The following is a 20,416-nucleotide window of genomic DNA, read 5'->3' on the forward strand; positions in this document are numbered from 1 at the left end:
CATTCTACGTGCATGAACACGCCCACAATGCCGTACGCACCAATCACAGCATTGTTACAGCGATAACCAATCAAATATGATGCGATTCCGGAATAGGCGGGGAAGAATACGGAAACCGGAAGGGGGTGTACGACGGATCCGGAAGAGACGGGTCGTTCTTTAAGACCAAACCGGAAGGGCGTGCCTGGGGCACGGCCTAATATCAAGATCATAGGTTGGGGTGTGGCTATCATAGTCCCACCCTAAAGGGGACGGAGCACCGAACAAAATTAGTTTGACGACTTATATAGCTCTATACTACTTATGTTAAAGGAAAGGTGTCCTGCTAATGAATATACATCACTACCAGCCTGGACGTGATGTTTATTCAGAATCCTGACCACTTCTGAGTCTTTTCTGTGAGATTTACAGCAAGGCAAACGTAATCTCGTTTGAAATGACAGGTTACATTGTAATCTCGCGAGATTACGTTTGCCTTGCTGTAAATCTCACAGAAAAGATTCAGAAGTGTCAGGATTCTGAATAAACATCACGTCCAGGCTGGTAGTGATGTATATTAATTATCAGGACACTGCAGTAATGTTAGTGTATGTGGCTGCACATAACGATATAACTATATCGCTAGTGCAGTGTAAATGAATGGAGAGAAGTGTATGACGCTTATTGGTCCGCGTCATACACTCCTCTGTACAACGCCTACTTGGTCTAAAGTAAAAACACGCCCACTTGGGCATTAAGAAACTCATTACCATATAGCTAAAAATCGCTCAAAGTGGTTTAAAATAGATCGTTTTTCTAAATAAAAAGCATTACTGTCACCTACATTATAGCGCCGATCTCCTTATATAGGAGATAGGGCACTTATAATGTGGTGACAGAGCCTCTTTAAGTCGAAAGGACTTAGATCCAACTGAGTGGTGCCTAAAACAGGAAGTCTATCTGCACATAACCCAAAAATGGCTATCTCCAGAAGTGGACTTATTCGCAAATCAGAACTCAAAAACTCCTCTATTTTTTCCCTAAATCCAAGGGAAAAGAGTTTAGGGGTAGACATATTGGTTCACAAATTCCAACTGGCTTATGCTTTTCCTCCAATCCCCTTAATACCAGAGACCTTACAAAAGATAAGGTTAGAGAAAAACAAAGGTTATCTTAATTGCCCCCCCTCTGGCCAAAAAGGGCCTGGTTTGGCCTGTTAAACAGTCTAAAACTAGCAGAACTTTGGATACTACCAATACATCAGGATCTCCTACATCATCGACCAATTTTATATACAGACCCTCAAGAGCTTCAACTAGCAGCCTGGCTTCTAAAGCCACCATCCTAACATCTAAAGGATTGTCTGAATCAGTAATAAATACGCTACAGAAGAGTAAAAAAAAAGTGACCAATTCGATCTATTATAAAGTTTGGAAGAAATTTCTTTCCTGGTGTGGGGATGAGAAACCAAATATTCTTCATCCAAACATAGAAAAAGTTCTGGACTTCCTACAAGCAGGTCTTGAGAAGGGTTTAAAACCAAGTACGCTAAAAGTACAGATATCGTTCAGTTTCTTGCTTCCCACAGAGGTGGCAAAAGATTTTTCGTAGGAGCCTACAGTCTATCATTGAAGAAAATGATTCTAGACCACACCTGGGACCTAAATATTGTGTTAAATGGACTTTCTTTACCTCCGTTTGAACCAACCACTGAGCATCTCATCTAGTGGCCATTACTACGGCACACAGAGTGGGAGAAATTCAAGCCTTCTCCATACGACAACCATATCTGAAAATTATGGAAGACAGAATAATTTTTTGTCCAGACCCCACCTTTTTACCGAAAGTGGTTTCCGAATTCCACATGTCCCAGGTTATTGTACTTCCATCTTTCTGTCAAAATCCTAAGAATAAAAAGGAAGAGAAGTTCCACTCATTAGATGTACGCAAAACCATACTAAACTATTTAGAATTGACAAATTCTTGAAGGACAGATCAAAATCTTTATCCAGTCCTGGGGATCAAATAAAGGCAAAAAAGCTTCCAAAACAACCATTGCAAACTGATTAAGAAAGCTATCATAGAAGCTTATCAGATCCCAGATCTTAATTTCCCAGAAAATCTAAAAGCTCAATCTACCAGAGAAATGTCTGTATCTTGGGCTGAAAGAGGTGATGCTACCTTGGATCAGATCTGCAAAGCAGCTAGTCGGTCTTCCGTCCAAAGATTAATTTAACCGCTACAGACTTAATTTGGCTTCCGTTGAGAATCTCTTTCTTTTGGCAGGAAAATTCTTCACGCCATAGTGGTCGTCCTAATAATTTTGCATTTGTTACCCTCCATGACAGCACCACAAGAGAGGTAAGAGCGAAAATAGAATTAGACTTGCCGGTAATTCGGTTTCTAAGAAATCCTCCATGACAGCACCCTGAGTCCGTCCCCCCCCCCCCCGTATTTTTATTCATAAGTGATCAATGTGATTATGAAAGAATAAGTATGTTGAATCACTTTACCATATGGTAATTTGAAATACACTGGGGAGGGAGGCGGGAAGGAGCTATTTAACCTCTTGTGTTTAATGTCCCAATTAGAGGCGGAGCCCTTGCCTCCTGTGGGACTGTCATGGAGGGTTCTTAGAAACCGAATTACTGGTAAGTCCATACCTCCCAACCGTCCGGATTCTGGCAGGACAGTCCCGGTTTCTCACCCCGTCCCGGCCTGTCTTCAAAATGTCCCGCTGTGCGCTGCATCTAAACAGCTGATCGCTGCTGACTGCAGCAGCGATCAGAAGAAGGCAGGAGTCTTGCGGCGGTGTTCTCACTGAGATCGATGCCTGCCCGGGAGTGGACCAGTCCAGTCACCTGACCTGTCACCTGACCTGTCACCTGACCTCACCGGTCAGGTGACTGGACTGGTCCACTCCCGGGCTGGCATCGACACCAGTGAGAACGCCGCTGCAAGACACCTGCCTCCTTCTGACAGTGAGGGAAAGCAGAGCGGAGAGTGGCAGCAGTAGGGCCGGCTACCTCTACCGCTCTCCGCACAAAGTATAAGGGGCTGTGTGTTGCGCTACCTACCGGGGGGGGGGCTGTATCTGGAGCTATGTACGGGGGGCTGTGTCTGGAGCTATCTACAGGGGGCTGTATCTAGCACTATGTACAGGGGGCTGTATCTAACACTATGTACAGGGTGGGCTGTATCTGGAGCGATCTACAGGGTGGGCTGTGTGTGGTGCTATCTACAGGGTGGGCTGTGTGTGATGCTATCTACAGGGGGGGCTGTGTGTGGAGCTATCTACAGGGGGGGCTGTGTGTGGAGCTATCTACAGGGGGGGCTGTGTGTGGAGCTATCTACAGGGGGGGCTGTGTGTGGAGCTATCTACAGGGGGGGCTGTGTGTGGAGCTATCTACAGGGGGGGCTGTGTGTGGAGCTATCTACAGGGGGGGCTGTGTGTGGAGCTATCTACGGGGGGGGCTGTGTGTGGAGCTATCTACGGGGGGGGGCTGTGTGTGGAGCTATCTACGGGGGGGGGCTGTGTGTGGAGCTATCTACGGGGGGGGCTGTGTGTGGAGCTATCTACGGGGGGGGCTGTGTGTGGAGCTATCTACGGGGGGGGGGGGGCTGTGTGTGGAGCTATCTACGGGGGGGGGGCTGTGTGTGGAGCTATCTACAGGGGGGGCTGTGTGTGGAGCTATCTACAGGGGGGCTCTGGTGGATGATTTTTCCATTGACCGGTAGCAGAGTTACACAACTGGAAAAAAAAATCCCCATCATGTAACACTGCTACCTGTCAATTGAAAAGTCATCCACCACAGGGTCTCCCTCTTGACGTTCATTGTTCTCAGCCTGTTGGTTTGCCCTGCAGCTGCTGCCGCCGTGATGAGCAAATGTTATACCCAAGATAGGAAAAGTAACATAAAGACGATATAACCGGATCCATAATATCTGATATCCAGACAGTCTAGAGATCCGCAGTGAGAATGTGCGCACGTTATTTGCAGAAGGATCTGGCCGCGATTTGATGTGTTTATGCGGAATATTGGGCGTGGTTAGGGGGCGTGGCTTAAAATGTCCCTCTTTTCCGAATTCAAAAGTTGGGAGGTATGAGTAAGTCTAATTCTATTTTTCTCACCTGCGCTGCAATAGAAACTGGAGGTCAATGAAAAATAATTCCCGTTCATGTAACATTGCTATTGAAACATCATCCACCATGTCTAATTCCCAGGTGTTTCTTTTTGGTACTCCACCACGGGGAGACCTTGTTCACTCTGGTGGAGGATTTTTCCATTGACCGGTAGCAGAGTTACAAGACAGGAAACAATAATTCCTCATTATGTAACTCCTGCTACCTGTCAACTGAAAAGTCATCCATCACAGGGTCTCCCTCTTGACTTTCATCGTTCTTATCCTTTTTGTGTGTCCTGTAGCTGCTGCTGCCGTAATCGGCACGTCTTACCATTGTACAGTCACTCACAAAATGGGGCTGCACAGTGGTAGGCAATTTGAAGACTCCTCTTCCTGGCTTTAAGCCAAAAATAGGAAGGGAATGAGTCTCTCTCCCACATTTACAGCAAACGGGAGTCAGGTTGTTTTGCCTGATTCACCTTTCTGTAATTATGAGAAGTGCTCCCTCTGGTGGCCAACATAGGAAAACATGTCATTGTTATTTATTTTTTAATGTTTCCTACCTTCTGGAAAAAAAAAATACACAAGAAAATATATTAAAAATAAGTAACTCAATAGAAAAAAATGTTTGCACCACATTCCCTTTAAAACCTGTAAATTTTTAGGGCACAAGAGTGGCCCTACCTTATTGCATACCTGTAGGCACCCTTTGGATATGTTTCCACAGGTAGGATAGGCTGTGGAATTTCCGCAATGGTATTCTGTGTGGATCTTCCACAGCATTTAGGGTATGTTTACATGTACACGTCCGATACGCCTGAAATTACGGAGGTGTTTTCAGGAGAAAACCGCTCCGGAATTTCAGACGTAAAGTCAAGTGCAGGCGTTTTTCGCAGCGTCCATTACGGACGTAATTGGAGCTGTTTTTATATGGAGTCAATGGAAAACGGCTCCAATTACGTCACATGAAGTGACAGGCACTTCTTTGAGGCGGGCGTCTTTTTTACGCGCCGTCTTTTGACAGCGGCTCGTAAAAAAAATGACCGTCGGCACAGAACATCGTAAAGTCCATTCAAATGAATGGGCAAATGTTTGCCGGCGCATTGGAGCCGTATTTTCGGACGTAATTTGAGGTTAAAACGCCCGAATTACGTCCGTAAATAGGGTGTGTGAACCCAGCCTTACTGTAGCAACAAAGTGGATGAGATTTGCAGAAATCTCGCCACATTCTGCAGGAAAAAAAATGCAGAAATGTAGTGGGGGGGGGGAGGATTCTACACTGCGGCTGTCAAATCCGCAGCATGTCCATTTGTGCTGCATATCCGGAGCGGAGATGCTGCATGGCTGGGCGATAGACTTGAAAAGGGAGCATAAATTCGGCACTAAAATATGCAAGCGATAACGCTTCAAAAACAGCTGGAAATCTGCAGGTGCACGTAAAGTCACCTGCAGGTAAATAGCAAGTAAAACCATTGTGGAAAATCTGCAATGATATACGCGGCTACATTGTGTTTCTGCAGAATATGTGCAGCAAAAATCCCTGTTAGCTGCAGATTCCTGTTACTGGTTTACCTGCATCTGTTTTGAGGTTCCACTGCATATATTTTGCTGCAGAAAATATTGTCAGGGAGATTACCTCTGTAATACATGAAGCACTATTGGTTGGTTTCATAGGGAATCAGTGAGACTAAAAAGAAATGTTTGCGCCTCTATTAATATCTGAGGCACACCGTGGTACAGTATGGGCCCTTAGGCTGTCGTACTATGGATTGGAGAAGATGTGTGCATAAACCCTTATGCTCCTTTTACCGGTGTAAAAAAAAATAATTTAAAAGTGTGTTTCTCACACACCTAAAAAGTTGAGATTCAGTTTAGGGTACAGCTAGTGGTAATCCCTAATTCTTATATCTCTTCTGTGGCTGCTGGGGTGTTATAGAGATTTCCTCTTACTCTGACAACTCTCACAGTTCTCTGCCAGTTTAAAAGCCCTTTTACGTGGGCCAGTGATCAGCCATATAATTATTATTTTTTTTGTATATTCCAGTTGATGTCCTGCTGAAGGCTGTTGGAGATACACCAATAATGAAAAATAAGAAGTGGACGATAGAGAAGACTCGAACAGTGCGAGGTCTTATGGACTTTATCAAAAAGTACCTCAAGCTGGAGGCATCAGAACAGATGGTAGGTATTTTTAGATTCCTAGAATGATATCACTTGCATATATCTATACATAAGATCCACAAATAACAACCGCACAGCCTCCCTGGCATGGCCACAACTGTCACGTTTACTTATATTGATTGTTGATATTTTATATTTGTCCTATTAGCTAATAGTTGATGGTTATATTATCCGTTTCATTGGGTGAAAAAAAAACAAAAAAACTAAAAAAACGGCGCTAAGAATGACGAGGCTATCCTTGACCGTAACATGCTCTCCGGGTGAGCTCAGATGTATTGCAGATTTTTTTCTGCCACATGTGGCTTTTGCTGCATTTGACGTGGATTTCACCTTTTGAATTGCAATGGAAAATCGGCTGCAAATCTGCATCAAAATTTGAAAATCCACAGTTTGCTCTTGAATCTGTACCGAAAATCCTGCTACATGTAAATGGAGTGCTTGCAAGACCTGGATAATGTGTTCATCTCCCATATGCATGTCTATCCTTCCTACTGTTGTGGAAGTCAATGGTTTAACCCCTTCCCGCTCCTGGACGTACTATTAGGTCATGGTAGCTGCATCTTTCGCGCTCCATGACCTAATAGTACGTCTCGGCCGTCCTCCCGACACATACAGGAGCTGTGACAGCTGCTGTCTCATACAGCAGCTGCCGCAGCTCCTACAGCGGGGACCGATCGCTGTGTCCTCGCTGATTAACCCCTTAAAAGCCGCGTTCAATAGGGAACGCAGCTTTTTAGGGGTTAAGCTGCCATCGGCGGCCTGCTACACCATAACTAGGCTGCGTCTTTAAGGGGTTAAAATATATTAGAAATTTAGACGAGTGTTCCAACAGACACTCATGCCAGGAACTTTATCCAGCATCCTAATCAGGATATTTCATACCGATATATATCGACAGAGGAGAAATAACACACAGGCAGTAAGCTTCACATCTACCGTGGGGAAAATGTTTGAGGGGCTACTGAGGGATTATCATTATTATTAGACAGGATTATCTGATAAAAAATAGTAGTATAAGTGACAGCCAGCACGGTTTTACTAAGGATATAAGTTCCATGTTTCTGCCCTGTCTCGAACAGGGGACCTTTTGCGCGTTAGGCGAACCTGATAACCACTACACTACAGAAACCTCCCTAAAAGTAAGGATATAAGTTGTCAAACCAACCTGATCTGTTTTTATGAAGAGGTGAGCAGAAGCCTAGACAGAGGGGCCGCTGTGGATATAGTGTTTTTGGACTTTGCAAAGGCATTTGACACTGTCCCTCATAGACGTCTAATGGGTAAATAAAGGACTATAGGTTTAGAAAGTATAGTTTGCAATTGGATTGAGAATTGGCTCAAGGACCGTATCCAGAGAGTTGTGGTCAATGATTCCTACTCTGAATGGTCACCGGTTATAAGTGGTGTACCCCAGGGTTCAGTGCTGGGACCACTATTATTCAACTTATTTATTAATGATATAGAGAATGGGATTAATAGCACTATTTCTATTTTTGCAGATGACACCAAGCTATGTAGTAATGTTCAGTCTATGGAGGATGTTTGTAAATTGCAAGCGGATTTAAACAAACTAAGTGTTTGGGCATCCACTTGGCAAATGAAATTTAATGTAGATAAATGTAAAGTTATGTATCTGGGTACCAACAACCTGCATGCATCATATGTCCTAGGGGGAGCTATACAGGGAGATTCACTTGTTGAGAAGTATCTGGGTGTACTTGTAAATCATAAACTCAATAACAGCATGCAGTGTCAATCAGCTGCTTCAAAGGCCAGCAAGATATTGTTGTGTATTAAAAGAGGCATGGACTCGCGGGACAGGGATGTAATATTACTTTACAAAGCATTAGTGCGGCCTCATCTAGAATATTATATATACAAAATAACTCCTATAGCAATTCAAATAAGGGGCTAGATGCTATTAAAGTAAAGCATACTCCCTAAGTAACAGGAAAGGCAACTCCCATACATATATTTATACAATGCAGGGGAAAAAGGAGCATGGAGGCCATATAGTAAAAATAAACTGCTTTATTAACACATATTGACATACATACAAAGTATTAAAAGGTACAAAAAGGACAGGAGGACTCAATACAGTTGCAGTGTGAACACGATATGGCAGACTACCTATAACATATTGGGAGAGTATTGAACAATCCAAGAGATGATTGTGAGGTATGGGTGGTAAACATTATAATACGAACTAATTACTATACCCTGACATCGTGCAAGTAGTGCATAAGGGTGTACAGAGATAAATTCGAGTACTAGGTAACAAGTAGCAATCAGTCAAGAGACTGGTAAATCCACCCTTCCCCTCTACTTATGGAGAGTCTTACCCATTTGTACTTAGTAGGAAAGTCCGACAGGCGTGCACAGAACCCCAACGCGCGTTTCGCGGTGTGCTTCCTCAAGGGGTAAGAATCTAGAATATGCAGTTCAGTTCTGGGCTCCAGTTCATAGAAAGGATGCCCTGGAGTTGGAAAAAATACAAAGAGGAACAACGAAACTAATAAGGGGCATGGAGAATCTAAGTTATGAGGAAAGATTAACCGCTTCCCGGAAAGTTTGTTGTAGCAACGAACTGGAAAGTTTGTTACTACAACGAACTGGAAAGTTTGTTGCTACAACAAACTTTCCCGGGGACCGATTGCAGGTGCTGCAATCAGTAATAAGGCAAAACCGGAGGCCATACAACAGCCCCCGGGTCTACCATGCACAGCAGCCTATGAGAACCAGCCGAAGGCTGGTCCTCATAAGCTTCCTGTCAGTGTGACTCTAAGCGTCACACTGACCGTTTATAATACGTTACACTAGCGATCAGTGCTGCAGGTCTTCAAGTTAAACAAGTAAAAAGTTAAAAAAAAAATGTAATAAAAATGTTTTATAAAAGTGTAAAAATAAGTTATATGTTACAAAAACAAAAAATGCTTTTTTTTCCTATAATAATTATTTTATTATAGGAAAAAAATGAAAATGTAAAAAAAAAGTACACATATTTGGTATCACGGCGTTCATAACGACCCCAACTATAAAACTATAATATTATTTTTCCCGCACTGTGAACAGCGCAAAATTTTTTTATTAAAAAACAATGTCAGAATCACTATTTTTTTTGGTCATCACCCCTCCAAAAATCTAGAATAAAAAGTGATCAAAAAGTCGCATGTACCCCTAAATAGTACCAATAAAAACTACAACCCATCCCGCAAAAAAACAAGCCCTTACACAGCTTTTTTGACTGAAAAATACAAAAGCTATGGCTCTCAGAATATGGTGACACAAAAAAGAAATAATTTTATCGAAAAGTGATTTTATTGCGCAAACGCCACAAAACATAAAAAAACTACATACATCTGGTATCGCCGTAATCGTATAGATCCGCAGAATAAAGTAAAATGTCATTTATAGCGCACGGTGAAAAGTGTAAAAAAAAAAAAGACAAAAAACATTGTCAGAATTTGTTTTTTTGTCACTTTGTTGCCAAAAAAAATCTAATAAAAAATGATAAAAAAATCACATGTACCCTAAAATGGTACCAATGAAAACTACAGTTTGTCCCGCAACAAATAAGCCCTCGCACGGCTCCGGTGAAGAAAAAATAAAAAAAGTTCTGGCTCTCAGAATATAGCGACAGAAATTGTGCAGTGTCCAAAAGCGGAAAAGGTCGGGCGCCATTTATCTTTTCGACACCGGCCACATATCTGCAGATTATTATTTATTTACCAAATTATTATACCCTCTTATTATGTCCTGATGTACTCTGCCCAATTTACACATACCCCCACATCATAAACTGAAATACCAGCAAAACCCCAAACAGAACAGTTACCAAGCAAACTCTGTGCTCCAAAAGCCAAATGGCGCTACCTCCCTTCTGAGCCCCACAGCGTGCCCAAGCACCAGCTTACGTCCACATATATGATATTTTATATCCGGGAGAACCCGCTCAACATTGTTCGAGGTATTTGTCTTCAGTGGCACAAACTGGGCACAACATATTGTGCATTGAAATGGCATATCAGTGGATAATTGAAATTTTCACTTTGCACCATCCGCTGCGCATTAACACCTTTGCCCACCACGACTTAATAGCATGTCGTGGTTCGGGGGGTTATATATGGAGCGGGCTCATGCGCTGCGCCCGCTCCATATTCTGCAGGTGTCTGCTGTGTATTACAGCTGACACCCGGGACTAATGGACAGGAACAGCGATCGCTCTGTTACAGGAGCCTGTAAAAACTATATTATACTGCAATACATTAGTACTTGTACCAGCGACCTAATGATCGCTTGTTCCAGTCCCCTAAAGGGACTTTTGGGAGGTTTCCACTGTTTTGGTACTTCAGGGGCTTTGCAAATGCGACATGACACCCGAAAACCATTCCAGCTAAATTTGAGCTCCAAAAGCCTAATATTGTTCCTTCCCTTCTGAGTCTTGCCGTGGGTCCAAACAGCAGTTTATTACCATTTATTGCTGTAATCAGGACAAATTGCTCTACAAATTTTGGGGTGATTTTTCTGCTTTATTCATTGTAAAAATTAAACATTTCTATGTATTTTCAGAAAAAAGTAGATTTTAATTTTCACGGCCTAATTCCACTAAATTCAGCAAAAAAACTGTGGGGTCAAAATGCTAACTATACCCCTAGAAAAATTCCTTGAGGGGTGTAGTCTATTAAATGGGTTCACTTTTGGGGGGTTTCCACCGTTTTGCTCCCTCCAGGGCGTTGCAAATACGACAAGGCACTGAAAACCAATCCAGCACAATCTGCGCTTCAAAATCCAAATGGCGCTCCTTCCCTTCTGAGCTCTGCCTTGGGTCCAAACAGCAGTTTAGTACCACATATGGGGTATTGCTGTAATCGGGAGAAGTAGCTTTACAAGTTTTGGGGTGCTTTCTATTCTACCTTGCAAATATTATTTTTTTTATATATTTTTTTCAGAAAAAAAGTAGATTTTCACTTTCACAGGCACAATACAAGTACAATATGGTAGGTAGTGGTTCAGAATGCACTGGACCAAGGCAGGTGCACGAATAGGGTCCCAACCCAATCGTATTTGAAGAAGTATTCGGCACACAAAATGTAGTTTTTAAATTCCTCTGGTTTATTGTATTTGATGCCAGAGGCTTAGTGCGTGCGACGTTTCGGTCAGGAGACCTTCATTAGGCACTTACTTCCACTGGTTCCTGGCGTATCCAGGTGCTCGGCGCTACTGTCTGTATGGCGGCTAACCGCTTGTTTTGGCGCCAAAATACAATAAACCTGAAGAATTTAAAAACTACATTTTGTGTGCCAAATACTTCTTCAAATAAAGTACAATATGTCACGAGAAAACAATCTCAGAATCGCTTGGATAGGCAAAAGCATTCCAGAGTTATCACTGCATAAATTGACACATGTCAGATTTGAAAAAATGGGGCTGGTCCTGAAGGCCAAAATGAGCTAGGTCTTGAAAGGGTTAAAAGAATGAAACCTATTTAGCCTTGAAAAAAGACGACTAAAGGGGGTCATGATTAACTTATATAAATATATTAATGGCACATACAAAAAATATGGTGAAATCCTGTTCCATGTAAAACTCCCTCAAAAAACAAGGGGGCACTCCCTCCGTCTTGAAAAAGAAAGGTTCAACCTGCGGAGGCGACAAGCATTCTTTACTGTGAGAACTATGAATCTATGGAATAGCCTACCGCAGGAGCTGGTCACAGCAGGGACAGTAGATGGCTTTAAAAAAGGCTTAGATAATTTCCTAGAACTAAAAAATATTAGCTCCTATGTGTAGAAATTTTTTACCTCCCCTTTCCCATCCCGTGGTTAAACTTGATGGACATGTGTCTTTTTTCACCCGTACAAACTATGTAACTGAATAATAGTTACAGAAACATTGTAGCATTCTACGCTGCTTTTGTACCTGCCATTCACTACTATGGGAGTTACGGAAAGCCTAGGCTTGAGAAAGACCCTCCACCTGTCACTGGTCGAAACGTTGCCATTTTTTTACTGGATGTTTGACCAATAAAAGAACATGTTGATTGAAACTTGGGAGACGTGTGCTGCTGTTCACCACGCTTTTTCTGAAGATTACATTACGTCAGACTGGGTTTGTCTGATTTTACAGCGTGACACCGCTCCTGATATCGGGATTTGTGCTGCTTCAAATATTGTATTTTTTGAAGAATTGGATCTAGGGACAAATTAAAAAGTAACGGTGAGAGTGGGCATCCCTGACGCGTACCCCTGCAAATTGAGATAGGAGGTGAGTTAAGCCCATTGATGGTAAGAGATGTGGCAGAACAGGCCTGCGAGCGTGAAAGGAATGTTAGAAAGCGGTCCCCGAAGGCCCGGGACTGTAACACCGCTGTGAGAAATGGCCATGATAAAGAGTCAAACGCCTTTTCCGCGTCAAGTCCCAGCAGCATGGTCACTGGGGAGGAGGGGGTCTAGTGCAGACACCGTGGCTTCTACAGCCTGACGGATACTTTTAGTGGAATGTCTATTACTCAAGAAACCTAGCTGGGTTTGGGCAATGATCAATCCAAGCATGGTTTGGAGGCGGTCGGCCAAAATCTTTGTTAGGAGCTTATAGTCTTGGTTTAAAAGGGATGATTTTTTAAAAATAAAATTAGAGAGATAAACAGCACCAGGATAAGTGGAAAAAATATAAGGGCAAGCCTAACAGGACTGGATAAAACTGTCCCACACAATGGCAAAAAAGGAAGTTGCATTGACGATTAATTTTTTTTTTGTCCCTAGTTTTTATTGGGTTTTCAACCCTTAGTGACCAGCCTATATTAGGCCTTAATGACAAAGCAATTTTCACGGCAGTCATTAGTGGTCTTTATTACGATGCAGTAGCCTTTTCACGATGCTGCATCGGAATAAATAAACAGAGCAGGGAGCAGTTAAATGTCCCTGCTCTCAGCTACCAGAGGTAGCTGAGCGCAGGGGGCACCCCTGCTCGAACAGGTGAGGTCAATATTAGTATCGATCTCACCCGTTTATGCGAGCGCCGCATCTGAGTGGTTTTGGAGAGAGGGAGGGAGCTCCTTCTCATCCCACTGACACCCGGTGATAAGATCGCCGAGTGTCTGTGTCTCCGATGGCAGCCGGGCTTAATAAAGGCCCCCAGGTCTGCCTGTAGTAAATGCCTGCTAGGTCATGCCAGAGGCATTTGCCCAGTGGATGCCTGTCCGTTTTAAACGGACAGGCAGTAATACACTGCAATACAGAAGTATTGCAGTGTATTATAAAAGCGATCGGATGATCGCATATTAAAGTCTCCTAGTAGGACTAGTAAAAAAAAAAGTTTAATAAAGTTAATAAAAAAAATGTGGAAAAAAAACCCATTTTTCCCCTTAAATGCTTTACTGTTAAAAAACAAAATAAAGCAAAAAAGTTACACATATTTGGTATTGCTACGTCCATAACGACCCCAACTATAAAGCTATTACATTATTTAACCCGCACGGTGAATACCGTAAAAAATTAGATAAAAAAACAATGGAAAAATTGCTATTTTCTATGAATCCTGACTTAAAAAAAATGTGATAAAAAGTGATCAAAAAGTCGCATCCACTCCAAAATGGTACCAATAAAAACGACAAGTCGTCCCGCAAAAAAAAAAAGCCCTCATACAACTGCATCGGCAGAACAATAAAAAGTTATGGCTCTTCACATATGGAGACAAAAACAAACAATTAAAAAAAAAAAAAAAAGTGTTTTTACTGTGTAAAAGTAGTAAAACATAAAAAATCTATACAAATTTGGTATCGTTGCAATCGTAACAACCCGTTGAATAAAGTTATTGTGTTATTTATACCACACGGTAAACGGCGTAGATTTAGGACGCAAAAAAGAGTGGCAAAATTTCAGCCCCCCCCCCCATAAAAAGTTAATCAATCAATAATATGTACCCCAAAATGGTGCTATTAAAAAATACAACTTGTCCCGCGAAAAACAAGACCTTATACAGCTAGGTCGACGCAAGAATAAAAAAGTTATAGCTCTTCGAATGTGACAATGGAAAAACTCTAACAATTGCTTGGTCATTAGGGCCCAGAATGCAAGCAGGGGGAAGGGGTTAAGGGTTATAGGAAAATAAGGTTTGATACATTGTCGTTGTGCATTGTTGTGTATTCTGTATTACAAAAGTTTTTAAGTTGTCTTGCTATACTGTTTATCCCCATTTAAGAATGTGCTCTATGGACAATGCTACCAGGTGTGTGTCTTGTGCAATGTATGCATGCCTTGAACATCCGTTTGAGGGTGAATATCTCAGCAAAAGATGCATGCATGTTGTGTATTTGGAAGCCCAGGTACTGGATCTAAATATGTAGCTGGCAACACTTAGGAGCATTACAAACCTGGAGAGGAGATTAGAGCCACTGAGCAAGAACTTGCTGGGGCCAATGAGATGGAATTGGATCGAGGTGGGCAAGCTCAGGATCCTCAGATAAGTAGCTGGGTAACAGTTAGAGGAAGGAGTAGGGGAAAAAGTGGCAGGTAGGCTAATCTTGAACTGGACAACCTAGTAAATATGCCTGTTTGGCTGATATTCGGGATGCAAGCCCGGGGCCAGCATCACTACAGCAGGGCATTTCTCATAGCAGCCAGGAAGGATGGAAGTAGGAGTGCAGCAAAGGTCAGACAGATGCTGGTGGCAGAGGATTCTATTATTAGGCGGACAGACCGGGTTATCTGTCGCCGCGACTGTGAATGCCTAACAGTGTGTTGTCTGCCGGGTGCTCAGGTTCAGCATTGTTAACGCAATCATGGGGCAAAATATATTAGACTGAAATTTGTAATGGGTATGTCAACCGATACCCGCCCTCCAGATCCAAATCATAGGTGATCGATATACATATCTCTGAGAGAAAAGATGACACGAGACCATGCTTTGTGTTCTCAAAATCCTTCTCTGCGGGTTTATTGCCAAACTCCATTACAATAATATCTTTCACAAGGGGTTTAGGCTTGAAGTTAACCAATCGGAGGCAATGTGACAATATTTCAAATTCAGCCAATTACAGACACACCATACATTCCAGATACCTTATTATAATTCTTCACACATCAAGGTTTGCAGGTGTCTTATCTCTCGGCAAGAATATTCCTGTAAGATGGGGGAGGTATTCTCACATGCATATTTGCCCTCCTCCCATCTCACTACCTGTTCCTTCTTTCCAAGCCTTGTATGGGAACGAAGGGCAAAGATCTCTCAACTTAGAAACACGAAAACCTGTCTTAAAGGAGTAATAGCTTTCTTCATTACAAAAGAAACAAGATGAAGACTCCAGGCAAGATGGCGGCTGCACAAAATGAATTAATTGAAACATTATTTTAATCACTTTCACAGGCATATTACGGATCGAATAGACAGATTAGGTGAGGCTGGGGAAGATCCGGAGGTCATAGTACACATCGGTACCAATGACAGTCAGTGGGAGATGGAAGGTCCTTTAAAAATTATTTTAGGGAACTATGAGATCTTCCTCAGCCCCACCCAATCTGTCTTCGATCCGTAATATGCTGTGAATAAAAACGGACCTAAGAATATTAAAGGTGTCGGTAAGGTAAAATGTATGCTGGCGAATGCAAGAAGTCCTGCAAGTAAAATGGACGAGTTGAAGATTCTAATGATCGACATGGATTATGATGTAGTGGGCATAACAGAAACCTGGCTGGATGAAAGCCACGACTGGGTAACAAAAGTGGAGGGCAGTATTTAGAAGAGATTAGAAAGATAAAAAAGGTGGAGGGGTTTGTCTGTTTGTAAAATCCAGCCTAGAGGCCCTTTTACACCGGCCGATAAGTGTCCAGTGCAGTGAGCGCCGATCAACGAGACATCGTTGATCCTCGCTCATTTGCTCCCATCACACGGAGCTATGGATCGGGACAAGTGGTCGATACTCCGATCGATCGTCCCCATACATTATTATCATGTCGGCAGCGCGTCTCCCTGTTTACAGGGAGATATGCTACCGACAATGATAATATTTAACTTTTTTAAAAACGATACGACCAGCAGATACTGATCGTTTCCATGTTTACACTAGGCAATTAGCGGCAACGAGCGTTCCTAGAACGCTCGTCTGCCCGATAATCGTCCAGTGTATAACCCCCTTAAAGAGGCTCAGCAGAGTTTTTTTTATTTAGAAAAACTATAATTTCTGAAGGAGTTACGACCTATTTTAGCTTTTTGCTAATGAGTTTCTTAATGCCCAATTGGGCCTGTTTTACTTTTGACCAAGTGGGCGTTGTGGAGAGAAGTGTATGACGCTGACCAATCAGCGTCATACACTTCTCCCCATTCATTTACAAAGCACATAGTGTTCTTAATAGATCACTATGTGCAGCCACATACACACACACTAACGTTACTCAAGTTTCCTGAGAGTTAATAGACATCACTACCAACCAGGACGTGATGTCTATTCAGAATCCTGACACTTCGCTAACTTTTGTGTGTGATTTACAGCACAGCACATCAAGCTCATTCTGGGCTGTCATTTACAGCGAGATTACGCTTGCTATGCTGTAAATCACACACAAACATTAGTGAGGTGTCAGTATTCTGAATAGACAAAACGTCCTGGTTGGTAGTGATGTCTATTAACTCTCAGGACACTTGAGTAACGTTAGTGTGTGTGTATGTGGCTGCACATAGTGATCTAGTAAGAACACTATGTGCTGTGTAAATGAATGCAGAGAAGTGTATGACGCTGATTGGTCAGCGTCATATACTTCTCTCCACAACGCCCACTTGGCCAAAAAGTAAAACACGCCCAGTTGGGCATTAAGAAACTCATTAGCATAAAGCTAAAATAGGTCGTAACTCTGTAAAGAATGATCCATTTTTCTAAATAAAAAACACTGCTGTCCTCTACATTACAGCGCCGATCACATTATGTATAAGCTACCGAACATAGCGGAACAGGCTGAGGATGAAATGCTGCAACAAATAGAAAAGGCAGCAAATAATAATAAGGGCATTATAATGGGGGATTTTAACTATCCTGACATGAATTGGGACATAGAGGCCGCTGGATGTGCTAAAAACTGGAAGTTTTTATACACCACTCAAGACTATTATTTCACTCAGTTGGTTGATAAACCAACCAGAGTCGATAATGTGCTGGATCTGGTCTTCTCTAATAGACCAGACACCATATCAGATGTGGTGGTCCGGGAACACTTGGGCAATAGTGACTGCAATATGGTAAGTTTTAATATAATTTAAATAAAATGCTCTGCTTCGTATCAACAAAAACCTGTAATTTTAGAAAAGCAAAATTCAATCCACTGAGGGAAAAGCTTAGTCTTATTGACTGGGACCATGTAATTGTAAATAGGGATACTGACGTTAACTGGGGAGCTTTAAACCCTTTCAGGACTGAGCTAATTTTGGCCTTTAGGACCAGCCCCTTTTTTTCAAGTCATTTTATGTGGTAATAACTCTGGAATGCTTTTACCTATCTTAGCGATTCTGGGATTGTTTTATCATGACATATTGTACTTTGTTAGTGGAAAAATTTGGTCAATGAATTCATTGTTTATTTGTGAAAAACACCAAAATTTAAAGCAAATTTGCAAAAATGTGGCCCTAGTGTGCTAATGGACTGAAACACAAGCCTCAGAAGCAAAGGAACACCTAGAGGATTTTGGGGCCCCCTTTTTTTATAATGTATTTTAGGCACCATGTCAGGTCTTGTGGTGCCAAAACAGTGTAAACTCCCCAAAAAGGACACTGTTTTCGAAACACTTCTCAAGGAGTTTATCTAGAGGTACTTAGCATCCTAACCCCACAGGTCTTTTGATAAATTTATTGGAGTTAGTCTATGAAAATGAAAATCTCCTTTTTTCTGAAAAAACATAGAAATCTTAAATTTTTACAAGGAGTAAACAATAAAAAGCACCAAAAAACTAAAGCTATTTCTCCCGATTACGGTAATACCCCATATGTGGTAATAAACTCTGTTTGGACCCACGGCAGGGCTCAGAAGGGAAAAAGTACCATTAGGATTTTGAAGCGAAGATTTTGCTGGATTGGTTTTCGGTGCCATGACGCGTTTGCAACGCCCTGGAGGGACCAAAACAGTGTAAACCCCCCAAAAGTGACCCCATTTTGGAAACTACACCCCTTAAGGAATTTTTCTATGGGTATAGTTAGCATTTTGACCCTACAGGTTTTTGCTGAACTTAGGCCTCATGCACACGACCGTAAAAACTCCCGTTATTACGGGTCGTAATCACGACCCGTAATAACGGGCTCATAGACTTCTATTGGCAACGGGTGCCTTCCCGTTTTCTCACGGGAAGGTGCCCGTGCCGTTGAAAAAGATAGAACATGTCCTATTTCAGGCCGTAATAACGGCACGGACAGTCCATAGAAGTCTATGGAGCTCTCGTAATAACGGGTGGCTACATGTGTGCACCCGTCATTACGGCAGCGTTGCTAAGCGACGTCAGTAAATAGTCACTGTCCAGGGAGCTGAAAGAGTTAACTGATCGGCAGTAACTCTTTCAGCACCCTGGACAGTGACTACCGATCAGTATAAACCTGTAAAAAATAAAAATAAAAGACGTTCATACTTACCGAGAACTTCCTGCTTCCTCCAGTCCGGTCTCCCGCCCGTTGCCTTGGTGACGCGTCCCTCTCGACATCCGGCCCGACGTCCTGGATGACGTTTCAGGCCATGTGACCGCTGCAGCCAATCACAGGTCAATCACAGGCTGCAGCGGTCACATGGACTGCCGCGTCATCCAGGGATGTCGGGCTGGATGTGAAGAGAGGGACGCGTCACCAAGACAACGGCCGGGTAAGTATGAATTTCTTTAACTTTTATTACAGAAAAGGCTGTCCCTTCTCTCTATACTGCACTGATAGAGAAGGGGCTGCCGATTAGTGCAGTGCTATTTTGCCGCCAAAAACGTTCTCGTAAATACGGGTGGAATACGTGTGACACCGGACCCATATTTACGGGCACGGGTTCGTAAATACTGGTGCAAAACGGGTGGAATACGTGTGACACCGGACCCGTATTTACGCCAGTATTTACGGGTGGGAAAAAATACGGTCGTGTGCATGAAAATCCACTGTTTTTTCTGAAAAAAACATAGAAATGTTTATTTTTTACAATTAATAAAGGAGAAAAAGAACCCCAAAATTTGTGAAGCAATTTCTCCTGATTACGGCAATACCCCAGCAATACGGCAGAGCTCAGAATGGAAGGAGCGCTATTTGGAGCTCAAATTTAGCTGGAATAGTTTTCTAGGGGTACAGTGAGCATTTAGACCCCACAGGTCTTTTGCAGAATTTATTAGAATTAGGCCGTAAAAATGAATATCAACATTTTTCCACTAAAATGTTGCATTTTTTCATTTTCACAAAGGATTAAGGAGAAAAAGGACCCAAACGTTTGTAAAGCAATTTCTCCCAAGTATGGCAATACCCACGTGGTCATAAATGCTTTTTCATTAGAAGTTAATTAACCCAAGGCTCTGTGGCTTGAAAAAACAAGTGGGTTGTAGATCAAGTGGAGTTCCAAAAACCGGATTGACTTACTGTGTTGTGTGTGACAAAGTGGGGGGCCATTGTATGTGATACATGTATTGATTGCTTGCTTGCTACAAAGTTTGCATAAGTGACATTATTTAAAACCATTTTTCCCTTGCAGTTTCCTTCCTGAGTAGCTGAGTAAGGGGGAGGGGTTAGCTGGTCCCAGGTGCTATAAATCAGGCCTCCGTACTCTGTAGAGCCTGCTCTGTGGCTTGAAAAAACAAGTGGGTTGTAGATCAAGTGGAGTTCCAAAAACCGGATTGAAAAGAGGAGTTAAAGCCCAAGTAAGTGCTCTTCTTCTACTTCTTTTTCTTTTTGATTAACACCTGTTCGCTGTTTTTTTTGTAACTTGGATAATGGATAGCAAGATTGGAGGTTTTCTTCGGTGCACAGTTTGCCATATGTATGCACGACTGGAGCCGGAGTTCCAGGGTGAATATCTCTGTGGCAGATGTGAGCATGTTGGTCACCTGGAAGCTCGTATTAGAGATCTGGAGGAACAGAATGCAACACTGAGGAGGATAGACAATCTTGAGCTGAGCTTGCTGCTCACGGAGCATGCAGT

The 20,416-nt window shown here is 42.5% G+C and overlaps 1 protein-coding gene across 1 annotated transcript in view; it reads left to right on the top strand.

Moving 5' to 3' along the window:
* ATG12 (autophagy related 12) overlaps positions 1-20,416 on the top strand; it is a 98,628-nt gene that overhangs the window by 9,106 nt on the left and 69,106 nt on the right. Inside the window, exon 2 of the mRNA XM_075838902.1 lies at positions 6,149-6,285. Coding sequence (XP_075695017.1) covers positions 6,149-6,285 — 137 coding nt within the window. The remainder of the gene's footprint in view (positions 1-6,148; positions 6,286-20,416) is intronic.

Source organism: Rhinoderma darwinii, chromosome 10, assembly GCF_050947455.1.
Source record: "Rhinoderma darwinii isolate aRhiDar2 chromosome 10, aRhiDar2.hap1, whole genome shotgun sequence".
In the NCBI taxonomy this organism is placed as follows: Eukaryota; Metazoa; Chordata; class Amphibia; order Anura; family Rhinodermatidae; genus Rhinoderma; species Rhinoderma darwinii.